This window comes from Sminthopsis crassicaudata, chromosome 1 (assembly GCF_048593235.1).
Source record: "Sminthopsis crassicaudata isolate SCR6 chromosome 1, ASM4859323v1, whole genome shotgun sequence".
Classification (NCBI taxonomy): domain Eukaryota; kingdom Metazoa; phylum Chordata; class Mammalia; order Dasyuromorphia; family Dasyuridae; genus Sminthopsis; species Sminthopsis crassicaudata.
In genome coordinates, this window is record NC_133617.1 from 705,797,678 (window position 1) to 705,821,735 (window position 24,058).

A 24,058-nucleotide genomic window follows, 5' to 3' on the forward strand; every position below is an offset into this window, starting at 1 on the left:
GCCTGTGCTCCAGCTAGGGGAAGACCCCTCCTAACAAGTGTCCCGTTACATACACGACTGGCTTACTTTTCCATTCTATCCCCACACTGGCGTATAGCCAATGCTTAATTCTTCATTCATTCATTAAGCAAAAATTGGCTTACAGGTTAACTGAATAATTTTTTTAAAATACTGCGATCATGGGGCCGCTAGGGGGCGCAGTGGATAGAGCACTAGCCATTAAGTCAGGAGGACCTGAGTTCAAATCCGTCCTCAGACGCTTAACACTTCTTAGCTTGTGACCCTGGGCAAGTCACTTAATCCCAATTGCCTCAGCATAAAAAACACTAATCTGGAGTCGAGACCTTACGGGAAAAAGGCACAGGGTCAGCTGGATGGCAGTGAGAAGATAGCACAAGGCCTGAAGCCTGAAAGTCCTGGATTCAAATTCTACCCTCTTCCCCCTTCCCCACTTAACGTTACCTGAAGCAGGTCCCTTCACCTGTCCTCACTTCAGTTTAGTCATCTGTAAAATGGGGAGAATAAAAGCCCCTACTTCTCACTACGTTGATAAAGCGAGGGTAAGGCGCTTAACACGGGGCCTGGCACAATAGTTCGCGATGTTACCCATTATCGTAGTCAGGGCTGGGTATTATTAATAAAGGCATGTGGGAGGGGCGCTAGCAGCTGAAAGAGGAGTGGGACCCTTCGAAAAACTGGAGCTGGATTCGAACCCAGGCCCTCGGAGGGTCCGGGGCTTGTTCCAGGCCGCCCGCCCTGCCCCCACCAGCGGCCCAGGGAACTCTGTCTTGACCGCGTCCCCGAGCCCGAGAGCTGGAGACCCTGGGAGTCTTTGCGCCCGCACCTAGGCGGAGCCGCCATCGGCTCCGCGGGCACTGCCGGGTCTGGTCAGCAAAGGCCGGAGGCTACGGGTCCCCGCGTCCCCTCTCTCTCACTCACTCACTCACCCGCCCGCCCGCTCCAGCTTCCACTCCGCTCGACTTTCCCGCCCGACACGCCCCTCAAGACGGCGTCGCCGGAAGGGGCGGGTCTTCCGCCGCTCGGTGACGCCATCGGTGGGCGCCGTCACTGCGGGCCGGACGCGGCCCGGGGGACTCTCGGGGGTGGGCAGAGGAGCGAGCGGGCGGGCGGCGGGCTGGCGGAGGGAGCTCGGGCTACTGAGGAGTACGAGCCCAGGTCGCGGGTGCTCGCCCTCGGAGCCCCTACGGGGAAGAAGGCTAAGAAGCGGCCGCAGGCCCCGGCGGACATCCCTCCCCAGCCACGATGGCGGAGCCCGAGCTGCTGTTGGACTCGAACATCCGCCTCTGGGTGGTCCTGCCCATCGTCTTCATCACCTTCTTCGTGGGGATGATCCGCCACTATGTGTCCATCCTCCTGCAGAGTGACAAGAAGCTTACCCAGGAGCAGGTGTCCGACAGGTGAGGTGGAGGCCTCCTAACCCGAGCCCCCAGACCCACTCTCTTCCCCCCGCCCCTCCCTTGTCTCTCCTCTTGGAGAAGACGGGAGGCCAGGATTAGGCGCCTGCTGAATACCGCGCCGCCGCCGAGCTCCAGGCACCCCGCCCTCGAGGAGCTTACGCTCTGGCGAAAATACAGAGGTCAGGGCCAGAAAGGCCTCCTCGGGGATAAAACTTATCCCGTGAAAGCAGTGTGAGCAAAACTGCCCAGGTACTGAGTGCGCCACAAAATGAATCAGCGTGGCTTTTGCCTTAGGAATCTCGGCCTCACGTAGAATAAGTAACGTAAATGTCAGTACTGAAACACAGCTGGGTGGAGAAATGCCTCCTAAAGGCCAAAGTCGATCCGGGAATTTCTGAACGTGGAGAAAGCCCCTTTGGCCAGAGGGGCCGAGGAAGAAGTCACAGGCAAGGGACATTTGAGGCATTTCGTTAATTTCTCCTAATCATCCCAAGCATCTTCTCTTTCCTCTCCCCTCCCCCCCCTTAAGTTCAGGAAGAGCTTTCCCGGTGTTATCTGTATTGTGTTTTTATTTATTTTGTTAAACATTTCCCAGTTAGGTTTTAATCCCTGGACCCCTGAACACCTTCCTTTTGTAGTTGTCAAAGTGGAAAAAGCAGGTAGGAAAACTCAAAATAGACTTTCTGGCCATTGAGTTAGGTCTCAGCTGCCAGAAAGCTGAATGAATTGACCTCATAAATATAAATCCTCAACATAAATCCAAGAAAAAAGAACTTCTGTGAAAAGTAAAGCAGTGTGGTACGGGAGAAAGAGCCCCAGACCTGGAGTCCCGAGAGCCGCTCAGCTCCGGGTGAATGACTTTACTCACTTGAGCATTCATTTCTTCATTTTTTGCAATTAAATATTAAGAGCCATGTACTCACAGTGTTAAATAATTGTTAAATTGCTATTTATTTGGGGGAAAAAAAAAAGGTGTGAATATTTGAAACGCATTACCTGACAGGATTGTTGTGGGAAATTCTTTGTGAATTTTAACACAAACTAGAGGGTGGAGGGCAAGCCAGAGTGATGCTTCGAATAGAGTCTGGAAGACCTGAGTTCAGAGACAGCCTCAAAACTGTTAATCGTGTGATCCGAGGGAAGTCACCTAACTTCTATTTGCATTTTAACCACTGGATGGAAAAGAGAAGTCCAATAATAGGGTCACCAAGAGTCAGACACAGTTGAAGGACATAACATATCTATGTCATTCTATAATCTGCCTAGAATTCAGTGTATGACCTTGTAAAAGGTGCTTAAATCACTTGTGGGAGTATAAACTTCAACCTCTATAAGAGAGGGTTTGATGAGATTATATCAAACATTGCTGTAACTCACATTTTATGACCCTGTAGTTTCTGAAGCAACTCTGAAGCCAGCAGGTTGGAATCACTATCTCATCTACTTACAAGCCATTGCCAGAAATAGCCGTTCCATTAGGAACATGAAGTTAAAATAGTTTCAGATGGTTGGGTGTCAGTTGAACTGGTTCCGAAAGGAAGCTCTGAATTGTAACTACTTCCAGATAAAACCTAAGTAATTAAGAGAGCAATTAATTTAAGCGAGGAGCTTGTATTCCTTAATTTATAGGGGTATTATAGCCAGGATGTTTCACTTTTTGTTGTTACTGTTACCTTTCCCGTTAAGATACTCTAGCCTCTTTTGGCTCAGTGACTTGTAAATGTAGGGGAAGGGGAAGAAGAAGATAGTGTTAAGAAATCCTTCCATCAGTTACCCTTTGTCAGATTTGTTATTGTCTCTTCCCAGTCCCTGAGTGACACTGCAATCACAGGATACTAATTCCAATGTCTAGTTGTGCCCCACAGAGGTTCATATTTACCAAAGAGTGTGAAGGGGACAGGGAGAAGAGACTCAAGCCAAGAATTTGACAAACATTTATTAGACTTATATGCTAAGCTCTTCTCTGGCTACTAGGGATTCAAAGATGAAAACAAAGCGATTTTTGCTCTCAGGGAGTTTATGGTTAAAGAGAAGAGGAGAGCATATTACTTATACTATAAATGCAAAATAATTTCAAAAGAGAAAGAGAAAATATTAACAACTGGAAGGAATCAAGAAAGGTGGCACCTGAACTGTCTCAATAGAAACTAGGATTCTATGAAGGGAATTGAGAAAAAAGTGTATTACAGGTTCTGGGGGACCACTTCTGTGTCATTGAGGCAGGAGATGTCATATGTTTGGGCAACTGCTTATAGATCAGTTTCACTGGAATGGAGAGTGAAAGGACATAATGTGAAATAAAATTGAAAAGATAAGTAAGTAGGTAGCCTTATGGAAGGCTTGAAAGGTCATGAGGAATATTTTCAGTTTGTTCTAGAAGCAAAAGCAAATTATTTGAGATTTTTGAACAGAGGACTGACATAGTCAAATCTGTGTTTTAGAGATATTAATTGGATATTTGTATGGAAGATGAATCGAAGATAGGAGGGACTGACAGGGGAGAAAGATAAATTAGGAGGCTCTTGGAATTGTCCCAGCAAAAGGTAATGCTTGAGCTGATTTAGGATTGAGGCTGTGTGACTAGATGCAAGAAACTTTTTGTAATCAACAAGATTGTCAACTGTTTAGATGTGTTTAGTAAGGGAAAAGGGAAAATCAAGAATAATTGAAAGGTTCTGAAGCTGAGCAAAAAGAAAGATATTAGTTCTCTATCAGAAACAGGGAACTTCTCAACGTGATGGATTTGTATTGGAGATTGCATTGGAGAAAGTGGCACAAAGAGAGTTTGGGGACAGAAACTGCAGCAGTTATATTTTTTCATTCAGTTGGAATAATTAGCTTTAATTAATTACATTGCTAATAAGACATTTTTGTTTAGGATATTACCCCCCCCCCAAAAAAAAAAAAAAAAGATTATCTGGCTTCTATCACTGAACAGCAGTTGGTTGAGGAGTAGTTTAGATTGTATCTTGTTCTAAGTTTGGTGAAAAGTTTCCAAAAAATTGTGCAATTTTAAGAATAAGATGTATTGTGCCCATAGCCCCAAGATCATGAGAGTTTATTTTTAGTCCATATTGAAGAATGTTTTTGTCTCTCTTACTCTCTGTGCTATTTAAAAAATACTTATTGAAATACTAAAGAAGGGAAAGGGACCTGTATGTGCCAAAATGTTTGTGGCAGCTCTCTTTGTAGTGGCTAGAAACTGGAAAATAAACGGATGCCCATCAATTGGAGAATGGTTGGATAAATTATGGTATATGAATGTTATGGAATATTATTGTTCTGTAAGAAATGACCAACAGGAGGAATACAGAGAGGCCTGGAGAGACTTATATGAACTGATGCTGAATGAAATGAGCAGAACTAGGAGATCATTATACACTTCAACAATGATACTGTATGAGGATGTATTCTGATGGAAGTGGATATCTTCAACATAGAGAAGAGCTAATCCAACTCCAATTGATCAATGATGGACAGAATCAGCTACACCCAGAGAAGGAGCACTGGGAAATGAGTGTAAACTGTTAGCATTTTTTTTTTCCCCCTCCCCAGGTTATTTATTTATTTATTTTTAAATTTAGAATTTTTTTTCCCACAGTATATATGCATGAGTAATTTTTTTAAAATAATATTATCCCTTGTATTCATTTTTCCAAATTATCCCCTCCATCCCTCTACTCCCTCCCCCCGATGATAGGCAATCCCATACATTTTACATGTGTTACAATATAACCTAGATACAATATATGTGGGTAAATACCATTTTCTTGTTGCACATTAAGTATTAGATTCCGAAGGTTTAAGTAACCTGGGTAGATAGACAGTAGTGCTAACAATTTACATTAGCTTCCCAGTGTTCCTTCTCTGGGTGTAGTTATTTCTGTCCATCATTGATCAACTGGAAGTGAGTTGGATCTTCTTTATGTTGAAGGTATCCATTTCCATCAGAATACATTTTCATACAGCATTGAAGTGTACAGCGATCTTCTGGTTCTGTTCTTTTCACTCAGCATCAGTTCATGTAAGTCTCTCCAAGCCTCTCTGTATTCCTCCTGCTAGTCATTTCTTACAGAGCAATAATATTCCATAACCTTCATATACCATAATTTACCCATCCATTCTCCAATTGATGGGCATTCCCCAGATTATTTTTTACCTTCCGAATCCAATTCTTCCTTTGCAACAACAACAATAACAAAATTCGGTTCTGCACATATATATTGTACCTAGAATATAGTATAACATATTTAATATGTATGGGAATGTTTGCCATCTAGGGGAGGGGGTGGAGGGAAGTAGGGCAAAATTCGGAACAGCAGGGAGTACAAGGGATAATGTTATAAAAAATGTTATAATTATAAAATTTATATATATATATATATATATATATATATATATATATATATATATATATATAATACTTCAATTAATGTCTTTTTATGGCCTGTTTGAATTCCATAGCCTTGAGTCCTTTAGATATGAACTTTTTGAAAATGTTCAGCTTAATTCTGGGGATTGGTGACTTTATTTATGATAGGCCATGAGAGACAGAATTTCATTACCACTAAGGATATGATAATTTTCTATTTAGAATTTTTTAAATGTATTTTTTGTTTGTATGTCTCCCTATGAGCTCCACAGTAATTATGTAACCAATATTAATGGAACTATAAAATGTATTGATGCTTGTCTTGCATTGAAGTCAACATTTCATTGATTTAAATTTTAAATGAACCTCTCGGACTAAATGAATAAGAGGCTGTCAAGCCATTTTACTAAAATAAGCAGAGAGAGAATGAGAGAGAGCTGCAGAGCAAGGAGCTTAGGATCATAAAATTAGATCTGAAAAAGCCCTGGGAAGTCATTGTAATTCAGTCCTGGTAGGTTAAGGAGAGCTTGGTTGGATCTTAAAGAGAAAAGGGGGGGGGGAAGTGATTTGGGGAATATATGGGAAGGCTCTGAGAGGTGGAATAAGGGAGGTTTTTTTTATTTTCTAGTTTATGTATGAAATCAGGTCAGTAATAGTAGAGACTTCAGGCTATACATGCCATAAAACAACATGCTATCCAATATGGTTTGGTTGCTACTTGGATTACCATCAAACAAGAAAAGTATAGAAAATAGAGAGGTTCATAAACACTCTTGTAAAAAAATAAAAATAAAAAAAAAAGTACAAAGAAAATGACTGGTCCAGAAGGCAGACTTTACTTAGACTGGCTGATGCTTTAAAAAAAATTTTTATGGAAATGCACAAAAGAGACATTTCAGATGAAAGAATGATGAGAAAACTCCCTAGGGAATTTTTTTGTCTGCTGGGCAAAAAGAGACAATCTTGAGCCAAATCTTTCCAACATGATTAAGCAAGAACAAAAAGGAAAAAAAGCTGGGAAACAGGAAGTACTTTTGCCAATTGTTGGTGCCCAGGGAAAAACAGAAATCTTAAAGTACATTTGTACCAGAAAGAAGAAGAGGACTTGGAAGAGAATGAGTAGCCAAATCTGCTTTGTTAAAGTTGTCATTACTCAACCACTACCTCTACCAGTGCTTTATTAGATTAGGTTTGAGTTTCAAGAAGGATTGTGTGACATTCTCAATTTAGGGCCACTCTGTACCTGACCATATTTGGTGAAAAGAAAAGTCTCTCTTCCCACCCATACACAAATTTAGGTGTTATTGCCAAAGGCACTGTTGCTTCAGTGAATCTGAGTCAACTGTCCATGTGGCATAGGCGGCAAAGTTGTCTAACAGAAAGAAACATTTACAGGTTACCTGGATTGAGGAAAATGATAGGTTTATAAATACACTTTTGCTTGTTTTTTTACTCATGGAAGTTCTACATCTTCTAGAATTATTAGGGAAACTCTAATATATATCCAGAAAACAACTTGTTTAAAAAAAAAAAAAAGTTATAGGACATACATTCTGCAAAACTTGTCATAGTTGAGGTCTTCTGTTGTCATGAAAACTCTGTTACCATGTGTTGTGATAAATTTAATTGATATGCTGGAGTGGAGGGGAGGGGAGAGGTGGGTTATTGTATGTCCATACTTCTGATCCTGTGTATGTTCATTAACTCTTCTACTTCCTCATGCCTTCTGTAATTTTAACTTGCCATTCTGTAAACATTCAAGTATTATTATACAGAATCTTATCCTTGGTGCTGAGATATGAAGATTAATAAATTTCTTTTCTCTCTTTTTCCCCATGACCACCACTTCTATGACCTGTTTCCAGTTTATTTTAATTTCCAAGGAGACATTAAACATCTGTGGTTCTAGATTGCAGAGCAAAAAAAAAAGTTAATCTTTGAAAATTAATTTGTATTAGTCCATGTGAATAGAATTTTAAATACTTAAATTAAGGAAAAGCAGTAGCTTCAATGCTGCAAATGAGAATCTGTCTTTAACTGGATTCAGTATGATAACTGAAGAAGTTAAATATTTTGATCTTAATGTTAACTAAGTTTTGAACCGTGTGTGTGTGCGCGCGCGCACGCACGCGCCCAACATTATTAAAGATAAAAAAAGAAGGCTTTTGGCCCTTGAGATTACCATCTGGCTTGGGAGACCAGACTCACAGATGTGAAATAATTAGAAAGCAATTAAGTGCTAAACTGCCTTGTGCCGATTAGAAGTGCAGTAAGAGTTCAAAAAAGGGAAGGATCTTTGTGAGCCAGGGTAATTGAAAAAACTTGATAGAGAAGTTTGCAGAGGATAGAATGTTGAAAGGAGGTCTAGCTTTGGGACTTGTAGTATAGGAAGCTAGGTTTCTAGGCAGTGAGAATAGCCCAAGCAAAAGAAGACACAGAGACACAAGGATTGTGTATAGGGGCCAGGAAGAACAGCTTGAAGAACCTAGCAGGAGGAGTCTTTTGTGGGCTATCTGATGAATGAGAAGAGAAAGAAGAATCTAAAAGGCTTTTCAGAAAAAAGAAATGACTTTGATGATCAAGTCAATATTAAGGAATGGTAAAACTCCCAGGTCTCTAGCTAACTTAAGAGGTTGGCCCACTAATAGTCTCATAGGTGGAAACAACATGGAGAGAGATTGTAAGCAAAGAAGGGCAAAGGGCCAAAAAGATGAGCTTACTAAGGGTTAAGACCTCATGGTTCTATAGTACTTTAAAATGTGTAAAGCACTTCATATCCAGTATCTCATTTGAGCTTCAGAATCACTCTGAAGTAGGTGTTTTGGGACTTGTCCTATAATTGAACAAAATACAATTAAATGACTCCTGGGCCAGGGTCAAAGAGCATACAGGTGATAGAGACTGGCACTAAACTCTTCCCAACTTTCTTCTCCTCTGCTGAGCATCTGCTATACAAATGGATAAATGACATTTATCCAGTTATTAAGTTCTTCCTTTGTGTGAAAGACATGCTAAGCTCCAGATACACAGATGGAAAAGCCAGGCAGTCCCAGCTCTAATAGAGGGAACAGCTCAAAGAATGATTCTGCTTCAAGTCAGATGAAAAGGCCTCCTGGTCTTAGGGAGATAGTAGAAAAGCAGATGGTACTGCAGCTTTTAAAGTGTCATTTTCATTAACAAAACAGTGCCAAGGACTTTGATGGTGAGAACTCTGTAGCTGGGCTTGCTGAGGAGACACCCACTTGCAATCCTGGTGGGCCTAGTTGCCAGGTTGCCTCTTTGTTGGACTCTGGCATTGAAAATTAGAATAAAAAGAATCCTGGTTTGGGGGAGAGGTGCTATTCCTGAGGCTTTTAGGCTTACTAGCTCTTGGTGACAGTTGGCGTTGTCCACCCCTATGACAGTCCTTCAAGGATTGAACTGGAAACAGGTCTGATGGTAATGGGAGCCGGACTGGGGAGGACAGTCAGTGGACAAGGTGCTTCTTGTGCTCTTAGGCTTAAGGTCCCACATTATATTCTGTGGAGTAGTAGTCAATGTTATGGTTTAGTTTGATCTTTCTGGCATATGTGTGAAGAATATTTTGCTATGGATTATAGAGGAAGTATGACATTAGTACGCCCTATATCTGTGAGAAGTGTTCAATTTAGTTGAACCAATTTGTGAAGAAAGACAGTTTAATATTTTAAAAAATAGATTAAGGTTTCAATAACAATGCAAATCACAGTTTTGTTTTATTCTTTCATAGTCTTGAATTGTTCCCAGCAAGATTTCTTGTTCTGGCTAGTGAACTTAGCTCCTGAGACATGTGATCCCTAATCTGGGCTTTTCTCTTTCTTTGGTTGAACCTGCCAGAGCTTGTTCTTCATTGGCATAGCCTTTGAGAAGCAAGAGTCAGCCATTATCAAAACTACTAGTACAACTGTCTCTTCCAAGTACTTTGATGCTGGAATTGCATATAATATACTATTTGTGATGTAGAGCCACAGCAAAGCTGTCGCAGAACTTGAGATTTGAAAATGGGCGAGACCATAAATAAATAGACTTAGAGGATGGAAGGAGATATTTTGGAAGAGAAAGGTGAAGTAGGTAATAATAAATAAGCCATCACAAAGGTATAAGCATTTGTTTGTATGAGGGACTTGGAAGACCACCTGGAGCAGAGGTGAAAGGACTTAAGCAGGCTATAGATAGCTTTCTTATGATTTGTGTCTTTTAGACACGTGGGGTTTTGATACATTCACTGCTTATATGGGGGTTCTGATTAACTGAGATTTTATTTTCCCTTGATTGCATTTTAGAAATCCCTCAAAACCTAGTTAGAATTGAATTGTTGAAATTCTATTATGTTTGGCTCTTGCATCTTGCTGATGACAGCTGTTCTTTGTAATAACACCACTCTCAGTATTTTTTCTTGGAGGATATTGTATGTCCTTATTTATATACTGTGAGATACTGAAAAACACCAACCTTCTCTTTTTTTTTTTTAAATAATAACTTTTTATTTTCAAAATACATGCAAAGATAGTTTTCAACATTCACCCTTACAAAATCTTATGTTCCAAATTTTTCTTCCTCTCTCTCTTCTCCTTACCCTCTCAACAAGTAATCCAATATAGGTTAAACATAAGATTCTTCTAACCATATGTCCTTATTTATTGTGCTGCACAAGAAATATCAGATCAAAAAGAGAAAAAAAAAAGAGAGAGAAAGAAAAAAAAGCAAGCAAATGACAACAAAAAAGGTGAAATATTATGTTGTGATCCACATTCAGTACCTATAGTCCTCTCTCAGGATGCAGATGCTTTCTCCATCACAAGTCTATTGGAATAACTCACCTCATTGTTGAAAAGAGCCATTTCATCACAGTTGATTATCACATAATCTTGTGTTGTACAATTGCTATGTACAATGTTCTCTTGGTTCTTCTCATTTCACTCAGTATCAGTTCCTATAAGTCTCTCCAGGCTTCTCTGAAATCATCCTACTGATCATTTCTTATAGAACAATAATATTCCATAACATCGATATACCATAACTTATCCAGCCATTCCCCAACTCATAGGCATCCACTCAATTTCCAGTTCCTTACCACTTCAAAAAGGGCCGCTACAAGGATTTTTGCCCATGTGGGTCCTTTTCCCTTTTTTATGATCTCTTTGGGCTATATAGGCTCATTAGAGACACTGCTGGATCAAAGAATATGTATGTACAATTTGATAGCCAGGCTTCTCCTAATAGGAAGAATAGATCCTGTTGGAATTTCCATATGTGGTTTGCCATAATAGTATATCTTTGCAGCAAGGAAAAGCTCTTAAGTTCCGTAGGCATTTCTCCATAGGGCTGTTTGAAAACTTTCCCCACTGTATTCTGAGCAATGACTAATTCTACTTTCCATTTAGAAAAAAAAAAAAAAATCTCTCTTCCCTTCTTCCCTCCATTCTAATCCCCCTCCCTCCCATTTAAAGGGAATAGAAAACTTGTGGAAAGGTCTGAATCTGATTTCTTTAGAAATCTTGATTAGTAATATAACAACCTAGGAATGAGCAGTGGGAAGGCAATCCCTTCCACTTTGAAAAATGATATTGCTATAGTGTGTTAGATTAAATATGTACTAGTATTGATTTTGTATCAAAGTCTATATTTTGATATTTCCCTGGGTACAGCAAGATGGAATAGTGGATAAAAAGTGTTAGGCCTGGAATCAGGAAGACCTGAGTTCAAATTTGGCCTCAGATATTTACTGGCCATATGACCATGGCAAGTCATTAACCTGTGTTTACGTCGGTTTCCTCAACTATAAAACAAGGATAACAAAGTCTACTTTGTAGGATTGTTATGAGGATCAGATACAATGTTTGTGAAACACTTAGCACAATGCCTGGCACATAGTAGGTACTCTAGAAATGCATATTCCTTTCCCTTCCCTCCCCTGCATATTTCATTGCCCAGTGAGACCTAGATTGTATTTGGAAGGATTTTACAGCTAAATTTATAGTCTTTTCCAGTATTTCATCCTAATAATTTCATTGTCTTTTTTTTTTTTTTTCCAGTCAAGTCTTAATTCGAAGTAGAGTCCTCAGGGAAAATGGAAAATACATTCCCAAACAGGTACTTAATCATTTTTGTTGGCATCTCTCTGACTAGACTGATTTGCAGCTAATGGTTGTCTCTGAATGTTTTATGAGGGCACTGTCTGGGAAGAGTAGATGGTTTCCAAAAAGATACTGAGCCCTGTCCTCCTGCTGCTTGCAATGTCTTTCTTAGGAAACTCATTTAAAAATGGGATTTTCCAGATAGCAGCTTCATTGCTGAGTATTATGAACATCCCAAAATCAGCATACTCTTAAAAAAAAAATGTGTTCACTATCATTTATTTGTTGTTAATTCTTGGTTTTTAACATCACCTTTATTTCCAATTTTGTTTCCAATTCCATAATTTCCTTTATTTCCCCATTGCCAATCCAGAAAGCTAAATCCTTTGATAATAAATTAAGAAAAAGAAAAGGAAAGTAGGTCAGCAATGCTAACCATTACATTAGCTAAATCTGATATTATATGTGAAACTATTCCCCAGTCATAGTCCCATCACCTCTGGGAAAAAATGAGGGAGGTCAACGTTCTTGGACATTTTGGTGAAGAGTCACCAAAATATATACCATATAATCATAGTTATCATGAATAATAGCCTTTTTAGAGCATATCTATATTCAGTAATTTTGTGTCTGTGAGGTTTTTTAATGTGTTTTGTTTTTAGTCTTTCTTGACAAGAAAGTATTATTTCAACAACCCTGAAGATGGATTTTTCAAAAAGACAAAGAGGAAGGTAGTACCTCCATCTCCCATGACAGGTATTTTATTAGCTTTCTCTCACTTTAAATAAATGGTGGGAGGCAAAGAGTTTTGAAATTCTGAAAGAGTATTATAGAATGTATTGTTGGAAAAAACTAACCATCTTTGATTCAGTGAGTCTTTACTTGGTGAGAGGAAACACAGTTCTTATAAGGAATTTCATTCTTCTGATGCTTTGATTACTAGAAATTGTCCAGTGGATCTATTATTTTCAATTTATTAAATATCTGTTAAGTGTTATTGCTCTAGGAATAGTATAAATTGAACAGATATTTAAAGAATAGAGTAAGTGATCTTGTGCTGACTGCCTTTTTTACTGTATTAATTTCTTGAATCAAAGATAAGCAATTATTTATAACCTTTCTAATAATATCTTATGTAAGGTATTAAGTTAATGTTAAATAGTCATTTAGAAAACAATCCTGAATTCCCTGGGAGAAGAAGACATCAGTGATCAGTCTTTTTGTTTAATTCTTAGATCCCACCATGCTCACAGACATGATGAAAGGAAATGTAACAAATGTACTACCTATGATTCTTATTGGTGGATGGATCAACATGACTTTCTCAGGATTTGTCACAAGTAAGTGAGTGAGTGTCCATCATAGGATGCTATGTGAATTGATTCTTACCAATTTTTAGTTCTTTGAATTAAGTTCATTGGGGAGAACCTTAGCCATCATCTAGTTCAACTCCCTCATTTTACAGATAAGGAAACTGAGTCCCAGAGACAGGAAGTGATTTAACCAATACCTGACAAGTAGTAAGTAGCATAGATGGGATTGAAATACAGAATTTCTTAACCCATAGCTAGTGTTCTTGTCACTATACCACGTTACCTTTATCCATGTTTGAAAAATGTAAATGCAGGTCCTAGGACAGGTAAAGGTTCATGTAATCTGTTCATCGATAGATTTTAATAATTTTTTTCAATACAATCTTTTAAAACTACAGCACTTTTATTAGTTCACCCTAGACCAGTACCTCATTTATGATGTGGAAGCCAGTTTAGCTTTATTCTTTTTGTGACTGTCTTCTCAACAGGGATTCAAACCAAATGAAATATCTGTTTGGTTCAAAGAATATTTTGGTGTTCCAGGCCAATAGAAAATATGTAAGTTTGTTTCTGGTTTAAACTAGTTCACTATTTTAAAAATAACTGTTCTCAGTTATGTTTTCACCAAAAAAATAAATAAATAAAATAAAATAGGTTCAGTTTTCAAATTCAACAGATTAGTGAAATTCATTTCAGTCTTTGGTTCACAGTTGCAATCATAGGCCCTGCTGCCAAAAGGAGATAATAACTATTCTTAAGAGAACCTGATTTAGTTGAATGATGTCTTAAGCTGCTAGAAATAGATACCAAAAGTGTTTTAAAATTCGTTTTCACAAAGAAACTTATGTGTTGAATATTTTTTACATATCCTCCAGGAGAATATTGTGCACATTAATAGCTAAGCCTTTCTAAAAATACAATAGCAGAAAATATTTATGAAATTTTGGTGAGCTTTTTTCTTTCTTTTTCACAGCCAAGGTCCCATTTCCTCTGACCCTTCGATTTAAACCCATGTTACAGCAAGGAATTGAATTGCTCACTTTAGATGCATCCTGGTAAGAACATTCTTTTACTAAACGCTGAATTTATTGTGTGTAAGGGAAAAGGGATTCTTTCAGTCTTTCAGTGTTGGATCATCTTAAAACTCCCATCATGCTTTTAAAGATTTCATAACATTATATGATAATCCTAATTCATTTCCAGCAAGGTACACAAGGAATTGTTGTACCCATGACATGAGGGGCAGAGGAGATAACAATGGCCATCCTACTACTAAACTCTCAAAGGTAGCACAATGCAGGAAGAGAAGGTATAGTGTCAGCCTTCTGAATCAGAAGAAAAGTCTTAGATGTTATATCAATAATGTTGGGGAAACCCTCCTCTACCAAAATTTTCTACTCTCTTATTGATGGCCTAAGATGCCACCATTATCACTTATTTCTTTGGCTTACATCTTTTCTCCTGTTAAAATGCAAATAAATTGCCTACAATAAGTAACTGTTTGCAAGGCTACTGGTTTTTTTTGTATGGTGCCTTCTTTAATTTTGTTTGCTAATGAATATGTTTATAAAAGCTGCCAAAATCTTAGTCCTTTTTCCTTTATTAGAAAAATTTCAATTGGATATAGTTTCATCAGTCTAATTTATCTTGAGAATTGGTAACATAATTACTTTTATAATATCTTCGAAGTTTTATCCTGTCTTGCTTAGGGTAAGTTCTGCATCCTGGTACTTCCTCAATGTGTTTGGACTCCGAAGCATTTATTCCCTGATTCTCGGCCAAGACAATGGTGAGTACCAGTTCTCTAGATGAATACCCTTTGACTCGGTTCATAGAAATCATAGTCTTCCATATCAGGACAAAAGAGCTATGTTCATTTTTTCCATGTAACAGCATAGCCAAATAATACATCCTCTACACTACCAATTAATTTTTCTGATTTGTTCTTCAGTCACCAAATAAAACATAAGAGAGACATTGTATTCAGTGTTTAGGGATAAGATAATACTCTGAATTTAGGCACATTAATATAACAATAATATCAGAAAGTAATAGCACTTGGAAGTCTTTTTTGTGATATTTTGTTGGATCCGTGATTCCATAATGTGTACAGTCCTTCCAGTGTGACAGATCTGAGTCCATCCTTTCCTTATCCTATGTGTCCTGTATCAAGGATCTTTCTGCTCAACACCCTGAAGACCTCTTTCTCTCTCATTCATGTTATGGATGTCTGATTTATCATTTCCAAAAGCACATTGTTGATAAAGTCTAGACCTTTGTACAATTTTCCCAGTGTCCTTGGGTCACTTGTATTTGTGATTTTTTTGGAGATCACGATATTCTAAGATTTGAAACCATACTTAGCATCTGGAGAACTATGGAGGACTTTTATATTAAAAAGATGGCTTTTGGTATTGAGAGTAACATGGGCTCATGGAAAGTATTACAGTTTCTCAAATGCACTACCTTCTCTGTTCATCCTTGCCAGTTGTTAGTCTAGCCCACTGTCTCATTAAAATACCTGCCCAAAACATTTCGGTTACCTTTATAAGATTATGTGTCTCAATCTGTTATGTATTTTTCATCCACTTAGCTTTTCCTTTGTAGATGGATCTCATCAAAGAAGTTATTCACTGTTTAGGGAGAAGGTCATATTTGACCTTTGAGATTTAATATGGTCAGTGCACTTGCTCTCTGCAAATTTGAGCAGTCTGAAACCTTCGTGTATATATGTATGTGTGTGTGTATTTTTTTTTTTTTTCTGAGGCAATTGGGGTTAAGTGAGTTGCCCAGGGTCACACAGCCAGGAAGTTTTAAGTGTATGAGGCCAGATTTGAACTCAGGTTCTCCTGACATCACAGCTGGTGCTCTATCCGCTGTGCCACCTAGCTACCCCTGAAACCTTCATTCTTTTTTTTTTTTTTTTTTTTTTTTTTTTTTTTGTGGTTCTCAATAATATTTTATTTTTACAAATATATGTAAAGATAATTTTCCACATTCATTTTTAAGACTTTGTTTTCCAAATTTTTCTTCCTCTCTCCCTTACCTTCCTCTTCCCCAAGACAGCAAGGCAATCTGATACAGATTAAATATGTGCAATTCTTTTAAACATATTTCCATATTTATCATGTCATATAAGACAAATAAAATTAAAAGAAAAAAACACGAGAGAGAAAAAAATAAACAAAAAGGTGAAAATACTGTTGAAACCTTCATTCTTTAAGGAATCATTCCACTGGACTCTTGCATACATTTTTCTCTGTGACGGGTAAACAGTTTTAGCAGCTAGCTTTCATCTTATCCTTCATATAAATATAAATATAGGGTAACATGGAATGAATCTACATGTGTTTTAGCGTCTGTCAAGGAGTCTTACATGTAGGGTGACACCTTGTTGGAAAAGAGCCTTTAAGGTTTCATTTTGCTCTGCAGAATTAAAAGCTTTTTATTTTAATCAGATAGTAAATTCAGTGGGATCCTAGATTTTTTTCCTCTGTTATTAGCGTGAACATGTAACATGCTGTAGAGATATCTGCAAAACCTTGCCTTTTTTTTCTTTTGGTTTTCATCAAAGAGAACATGATTATTCTAGACTATTCCAATAAGATTTTACAGAAGAGAAAGGAGACATATGACTCTGTAGTTATTCATGTCTTCTGAGTTCATGATCTTTTGCATCCTTGAATCCTCCTTCCTCAAGATCTTGAAAATCAGTCCCTGTATATCTTTTCCAACATGAGATTTCCCTTTTACTTTATTTACTTGGGTCCATTCATTTTTTCCGGCTTCATTTTTTGAAATGTCTTTTTTATTTCTTTGTATTTGAGTTATTCACACAATAAACCTACAGCCATCCAAATGGCATAAGCACATAAGTGGAAGTCGATGGAAAATTGTTCACTAGCCAATACCTTTAGTTTTTATAAAAGTCCAAATCCGGAAGTGTAGAGATAGCAGAGTGTATTTGGTAAAGGCTATCAGAGATGTACCTTAAACATGCCTGTACCTGAGGAAGCTAAGGAAAAGGAGAGAATGCTGGAAAAGAGAAGCTGGAAAATGGGGGCAGGGGGGAAGGGAGAGAGGAATCCAGAAGACACCAGCAAGCAGGCAGCTTTGCTGCTATGTTGCTAAATTTATGCCTGCCACATTCCCCCAGAGTAGCGCTTTCTGTATCTCTGGAACATATCAAGGGCATAAACAGGAATATGTCCATGCACCAGTGACATTTGTCTCTTCTCTGTCAAGACTCCCAAAAGGCAGCTGTCCAGGTTCTCTGTGGAGTGCTCCCCAGTGAAGTAGGTCAGAGAGTTCCTGTTCCTGGGCTTTCTTCTCAGTGCCTGTTGAAAAGACAAAAAGATTGGTATGAGCACATATGTTTCACTGATCCGTGGGCCTTTCTTGAAAAGTGGCAGTTAGACATGGCGGGGGCTAAGAGAAGGTAGTGATGGAGTTTTTTCTAAGGGTCACCTTTGGTGATGAGGAGTGTGGCCTTCACTAAAAGAATAGCACAGATGGAGGAAATGACAAAGGGTATTCTTCCTTTATACTCCACTAGCTGACAAGAGGAAACAAAGACAAGGAGATTGAAGTGGGACTTGGTGTTTTTGATGACATTAGTCTGTAAACATTGGGAGAATGAGGTCTGTGCTTCTTCTACCCTCAGTGCCTGCCCCACACATAGTAGGCATTCACTAAGTAATGGATGAAACTGAGATAAGTTTTTTTTTGTTTTTTTCAATAGTACTTTATTTTTCCAAATACAGGCAATCCAATATAGGTTAAACATGTGCAATTCTTCTCAATATATTACCACATTTGTTATGCTGCACAAGAACAATGAGATAAAAAGTGAAAGGAAAAAATGAGGGGGAAAAAACAAGTAAACAAACAATAACAACCAAAAAAGGTGAAAATAGTGTACTTTAATCCACATTAAGTCAATATAGTTCTCTTTCTGAATGTAGATGGTTCTTTCCATAAGTCTGTTGAAATTGTCTTGAATCACCTCATTGTTGAAAAGAGTCTAATCCATCACAGTTAATCATCATATCTTGTTGTTGCTATGTACAATGTTCAAAGTTGCTTTAAGTTGCACTTCTCTAATCAATAGTTATTTGAGAATATTTTTCATATGATTAGAAATTACTTTAATTTCCTCATCTGAAAATTGTTCATATTCTGACCGTTTTATCAACTGGAGATGAAATAAGGTTTTAAATGCTATTTAGGAGTCAAATGACACTGATTAAAAAAAAACACAGAAAGAATGGACTTTGTGAAAAGATGAGAAGTAGGGAAAACTGCTTTAGCCTTTAATTCAAGAGTTCATTCGGCAGAAAACCCATATCGTTATATTACCTGGAAGGATGGTGTGAGCTACACTTCATTTTTTTTGAAAAAGGTAGACAAGTACTTCAGAGCAAAGTGTTTGTGGCCAATCAAACAAATTCTAGCATCTATTTTGAGCTCTGTATGTTTACAGTCCAATTTCCACATCTCTGACTTGGATAGAACATATAATAGATTTTCTTAATCATGACTCTACAAGAAACAGTTAAATCCTGGTCTTTTTCACTATAGCAAGGAAATAAATTATCTTACAGTAAGGAAATAAATTGGGTGGGGGGAAGGGAGAAATTCTTTAAGTAGAGTTAAAGAAAAAAAATTTTAAGCAGTTAAAAGATTAATTATCTTTCAGTTACCAAAAAGATACCATTCCTTCAACATGTCTAATTAATTAAAGGAACAAATTATGTTTCTTCCAATAGTGGGAGTGAGGACAGGAAGACAATTTGTTCCATTTGGGGATGTGTTGAATTGGGGTTGCTGATACATTATGTGGCTGATATGTGGCAAGCAGTTGAAAATATGGGACTGAAGTTTAGGAGATAGCTTTGGAGGTTATTTATATAAAGAAGAAATTCTCTATGGGGAGAAGGAGATGAGGAGGGAGAGTGTAGAAAAAAGGAATAGGAGATAATTTGACTCAGAACCTTGGGGAGCAGGAGATACAGAGTGATCCCATAAAGGTGACAATCGCTGGGAGAAAGGAGTCTCAGGAAGATAGATGTAGAGCTGGAGCAGACTCTCTCTTCCAGATAGGGAAGCTGTGGGAGATATCTTTTAGGAAGAGATTTTAAAATTAAAGCATAAGGCACACTTCTTTTCAAGAGGATATAAATGTAACCAGAAGGTTATTTTCTTTTGTTTTTATTTTTGTTTTTTTCCCTGAGGCTGGGGTTAAGTGACTTGCCCAGGGTCACACAGCTAGGAAGTGTTAAGTGTCTGAGACCAGATTTGAACTCGGGTCCTCCTGAATTCAGGGCTGGTGCTCTATCCACTTTTTTTATTAAAAAGAAATTTTGTTTTCTTTTCCCCAGCCAAGCTGCCATGTCCCATGTCTCCATTTCCTGCCCTAGTTATCCAGTCTTTACTAGAAGATCTCTAATGAGGGGGAACTTCACTACTTCTAGAGGGAGCTGACCCATTACAGTTCTCAACAGCTGGGTTTTTTAGTTTTTCTCCCCTGTACTTCTCTGCTGGCCATTTTCAGATTTAGGGCCATGCTTTCTTTCTGTTCCCTCATGACACCTTCTTCTCTTCCTGTTTTCTTGCCTAATCTCTGGCTCTTTTTCACACATTCCACCCTGAGACATCTGACTGGGGTTGGAACTTGGCCTGCAGCTGTTCCTTTGCTGATTTGTGTATAACTTAATAAAGAATTGTTTGGGCCTCTTTAAAAAAAAAAAAAAAAAGTATGCATTGGGGGCAGAAAGGAGATACTGATTATAGCTCCTTAGGTTGTATTCTAATATTTTTTAAAAGTCTTTTTCTTCTAACAGATTGTAGGCCCTGGTGCTAAGTCTACAAGTTCCTATATTTAATCAAATACTTAGGGCCTCCTAAAGTAATTTAGACAATGCTCATTGAACTTATTCAGATCAATGGGTCAGCCCCCCCAGGGGAAGTTAAAACCCTATATAGGCACATGAGAAGTCAGAGTCATTATTATAATTGTTGAAGATCATTAAGGTGATTCAGTCATAGGAGTACCAAGAAGTGACCCCACCTCTCTGAGTAGCTGGGGTAGAGTGTGATGGATGTAGGTCATGGGAGTTCTGAAATCTAGAAGTTTGAAGTGTATATTGTGTATATTGAAGCTTCTAAATGTGAGAACAGGACTAGAAATGAGGGCCAGAAAATTACATCCACAAGGACATGAGCCTAGTAATATAGATGGATGGAATGAACATTAAAGAAAAAGTTGTTTAGGGGGATTTTAGTGGTAGTAAGAAGAGCTGAAAGCCAGGAACGTGGGCAAGGAGAAGGATCCTCTTTCTGGCCCCATGCGTTGGAACAGAAGAGAAAGAACACACACTGGTAAGGGGGGAGGCCAGAAATGAGGCATTTTCTGGAAGAACCAGATTTCTTTAAGCTCTACAAGAAGGAGTAAATATGAATTGAGAACTAAGAGGAAGAGGATTTTGTCACTTTCAGAGCCAGGAGTCCCAGAGAGTAGAGAAAGATAGAGAGCTGGGGAGGAACTGGGCTGAGTTTTAAAGTGATGATCTTGTGAGGAGAAATAATCAGGGGAGAGGGTGTGCATCTGCACCAGTGGCAGCCAAATACCAGGCATTAGAGAGCTGTAAATCAGTTTGTCAACCAGAGCATGGAGGGGTTTGATGATCCTCATGATCAGCTTCCTTTCTGCAGCTTCTCTCTTAAACACCCAGGATCCTCAGGCTTGGAGAGTGGTAAGGCGATGAGATCAGATCCCTGAGTCAGTAAATACTTAGCAGTCAGGTGGATCTTCAAGACCCAACAGAACCAGCAGCTAGGTTCTAGGCTTTATCCTCAGATCACTAAGGTGGGGTGTGTGGAGAGCATGCATTCAGCTCCCTGGCAAGGGGACACTGACTCAGCATGGAGACTGGCTCAGGGAATTTGTGATCCTACTAAGAGGGGTAGATGTCATTGACCTTTCTAGTTCCTCTGGTATTCCATATATGTGTGTACACACACACACACACACACACACACACACACACACACACACGTTAGTCCTTCATATTAACATCTTTGATGCCCTTTGAGATGGCTATACTTCTATGAGCTGAAAGGGATTCAGAGGTGACCCATTTTGCAGGTGAAATACCTGGGAAGCCCCAGAAAATTAGAGTGAGTACCCCAGCTCCCTGAGTTAGTCTTGTTTGTATTCATTATAATTGCAGCTGCTGACCAGTCTCGAGTGATGCAGGAACAGATGACAGGAGCCGCAATGGCCATGCCAGCAGACACTAACAAAGCTTTTAAGGTAACCATGAATTTTACTGGGGGGGAGAAAATGAGACTTTGAAAGGTACTGCAATATCTGCTTTGTTCACAGTGTCTACTGTTTCTTTGCTTTTCAAAGAAACCTGCCCCAGAGTTCCTTTTTAAAAGTGAGTTCTTAGTATATGATTCTGAATACAAAATTTCCACTTAAAACATCTCTTTGCATTAGGAACACCCATCTTTATGTCTTTGTTTTTATTTTGTCTATTTAAGGCCAAGTTTGATGCTAGGTAGGAAGTTCAATTCATTCTGATACATTAAGCTTGGTTATGAATGAAATCTTCTAATTGACTGCATCAAGTAAATTTAGAAGGTGAATTGTATAGAGAAAAAAATGAATTGCTTTGTGTAGATGTTTTGTATAGAAGGGTAAAGGCAATAAAATCTCACTAACTGAGCCAGAGGACTGGCCAATATTGAAATCTAAAATTGTCATTTTAAAGGATTTTTAATAACTTTCACACTGAGTGAGGTTCTGCTGAATCTTCTTTAAGCAATAAATTATTCATTTGTAATCAATAAATAAGTATTTTAGCAGGACTATTTGCATAAAAGCTCTTAAAGAGAATTTGTTCTTTTTTTTTTTTTTTTTTTTTTTTTTAAGCAAATATGTCTTTCTCTGGTTTAATTTCCAGAGGTCCTATATAATGAGGTTTATTATACATTTTTTTGTAGGGCCAGTGCTCTTTCTTGACTTATAATAAGATAGCGTTCACAGAAGCTTCTGTACCATTTCAATAAAAAGGGTTTACCCTCTAGATACCACCTTCCCAGTCCTATTCTGCTTTCTCACAAAGCTAATGTGTTTTTTTTCCTCATAGACCGAGTGGGAAGCTTTGGAGCTCACTGACCATCAGTGGGCACTCGATGATGTTGAAGAAGAGCTCATGGCCCAGGATCTCCATTTTGAAGGCATGTTCAAAAAGGAGTTACAAACATCCCTCTTTTGAAGATTCAGGGGGTGGTTAAGCCAGTACTGGCACACTACTGGGAGTTCAAACTAGTCCTAAGATTTTTTTTGTTTGTATTTGAAAAGCTCAGAATAAAAAGGAGCATGGGCTGGACACCTAACTGGGGCCTGTTCTTGTCTGAACTTGTCTCCCTTTTTATGTCTGAAGTCATAAGAAGTAAAGCCTTCCACATGACTTATAGAACTGGTTTAAAAAATAGTTTGTTTCCAGCTCATTTCTCTGGTAATAGCAGTCAATAAGAGGGGAAGGTTACAAAGTGAGAGCATAAACAAAAAGCAAGATTGAACCTTTTGCCAAAAAGGAGCCATTTCTCAATAAATAACATTAGGTGCATCTGATCTTTATCTAGAGTCCAAAGAACTTTAAAGTCTTTTCTTTTTGTTCTCCAACAACACATTTTATGGCACGTTACATTTTAAAAAGCTCTAGTTAGGTCAGGCATGCCCAAAATAGATATTATCCCTAGTTTACCAGGGTAGATGCAGAGACTTGGTACTTTTGCCCAGTGTTGTGCAGCCATGACTGGGGGTCAGGCCTGCTGATCCCCACCCCTTCGTCCTGATCAGCAGCTTCCTGGGAGTATGTGGTGGAGGTAGCCCCACCTTCTCCATCGACAGAAAAAGTTGGTGTCCATGCTATTGGGTCCAGTACAGTTCTGAAGTGCCTTCTGAAACAGCGAAGGCAAGTTCAGGGATGGTCAGTCTTCTCCTAGTGTTGAATAGATTGTATTACAGTCCAACTTTTTGGTAATTTGTAATTTGTGCCCTCACCATCATTATTCTTAGTTAAATCACTCCATTCCCTGAGGATTATTGTAAATAAATGGGAATACTGCTTGATATAGTGACGTGGGCAGTTGCCAGTTTCATTTTATCCAAACACATGTTATGGGCTGAGCAGTGGTCATTTACTTGGTTAAATGTAATAGAGGAAACAGTTTGTGTTGTTTTTACACTGTGGTGAACCTTTTCATGTAATGAGAGTTGTAACTAATGTAAAAACCTAACCATCTCTACAAATTAAACAAACTGAACTCGTTGCTCTTTGATTTGTGAAATTATTCCCTCCAAGTTGTGCACAACTCCAGATAAGTTTTGGTGGGCAAAGTTAACATTATTGCTAATTTTGGGCTGGAGAAAGATCTTAGAGCAAGAAGGGCCCTTCCTGCTCATGACATAGCGGGGATCCAGATGGGGACTAGGGAGGGGAGGGGGGCTTGGGTCAGCCTGGCTCCTTCCCACTGCACCACGAGACTTCTCTGTAGGACTGTGGTGTGGAGCTGGGGCAGTTGCCACCTCATTGTTTCAGTAAACAAACCAGGTGATTGGAGACAGGACAGTGTAATGGTAGAGTTTGGACTTGGGGTCTGGGGCAACTGGACTCAAATCCTGACCCACAGGTTTATTGGCTGCCTGGTCACCATGGGTCCAAATCCTCTCAACCTCAGTTTCCTTATCAGTGAAATGGAGTCATACCTACACTCCCCTACTTAATAGGATTATTGTGAGGTGCCCATAAGAATACACTTATACAAATGACCAGCAGGAGGAATACA

General features: G+C 38.7%; 2 protein-coding genes across 3 annotated transcripts in view; one reads left to right on the plus strand and one right to left on the minus strand.

Moving 5' to 3' along the window:
* FANCD2 (FA complementation group D2) overlaps nucleotides 1–1,026 on the minus strand; it is a 63,447-nt gene extending 62,421 nt beyond the window's left edge. The window contains exon 1 of the mRNA XM_074283946.1: nucleotides 948–1,026. The gene's annotated coding sequence lies outside the window, so the exon portion shown is untranslated. The remainder of the gene's footprint in view (nucleotides 1–947) is intronic.
* On the plus strand, nucleotides 1,015–23,542 carry EMC3 (ER membrane protein complex subunit 3). Of its 2 annotated transcripts, none has more exons than XM_074283948.1 (8): nucleotides 1,015–1,418; nucleotides 11,844–11,901; nucleotides 12,548–12,641; nucleotides 13,121–13,225; nucleotides 14,172–14,253; nucleotides 14,908–14,987; nucleotides 21,430–21,557; nucleotides 22,330–23,542. In XM_074283948.1, the coding sequence occupies exons 1-7, from the start codon at nucleotides 1,264–1,266 to the stop codon at nucleotides 21,552–21,554; spliced, it is 699 nt and encodes a 232-aa protein (XP_074140049.1). In that variant the 5' UTR covers nucleotides 1,015–1,263; the 3' UTR covers nucleotides 21,555–21,557; nucleotides 22,330–23,542. The 2 variants fall into 2 exon arrangements, with proteins under 2 accessions (XP_074140049.1, XP_074140048.1); XM_074283947.1 differs by having other exon boundaries at nucleotides 21,430–21,512; nucleotides 22,354–23,542.
* Nucleotides 23,543–24,058: the final 516 nt, after the last annotated feature.

What these genes read in the sequence shown, in the direction of transcription:
- EMC3 (XM_074283947.1), top strand. Translation starts at nt 1,264, where the DNA reads ATGGCGGAGCCCGAGCTGCTGTTGGACTCGAACATCCGCCTCTGGGTG. An exon ending in CAGGAGCAGGTGTCCGACAG is followed by an intron (nt 1,419 to 11,843) that starts GTGAGGTGGAGG and finishes TTTTTTTTCCAG; the next exon opens with TCAAGTCTTAATTCGAAGTA. An exon ending in GATTCTCGGCCAAGACAATG is followed by an intron (nt 14,988 to 21,429) that starts GTGAGTACCAGT and finishes TTATAATTGCAG; the next exon opens with CTGCTGACCAGTCTCGAGTG.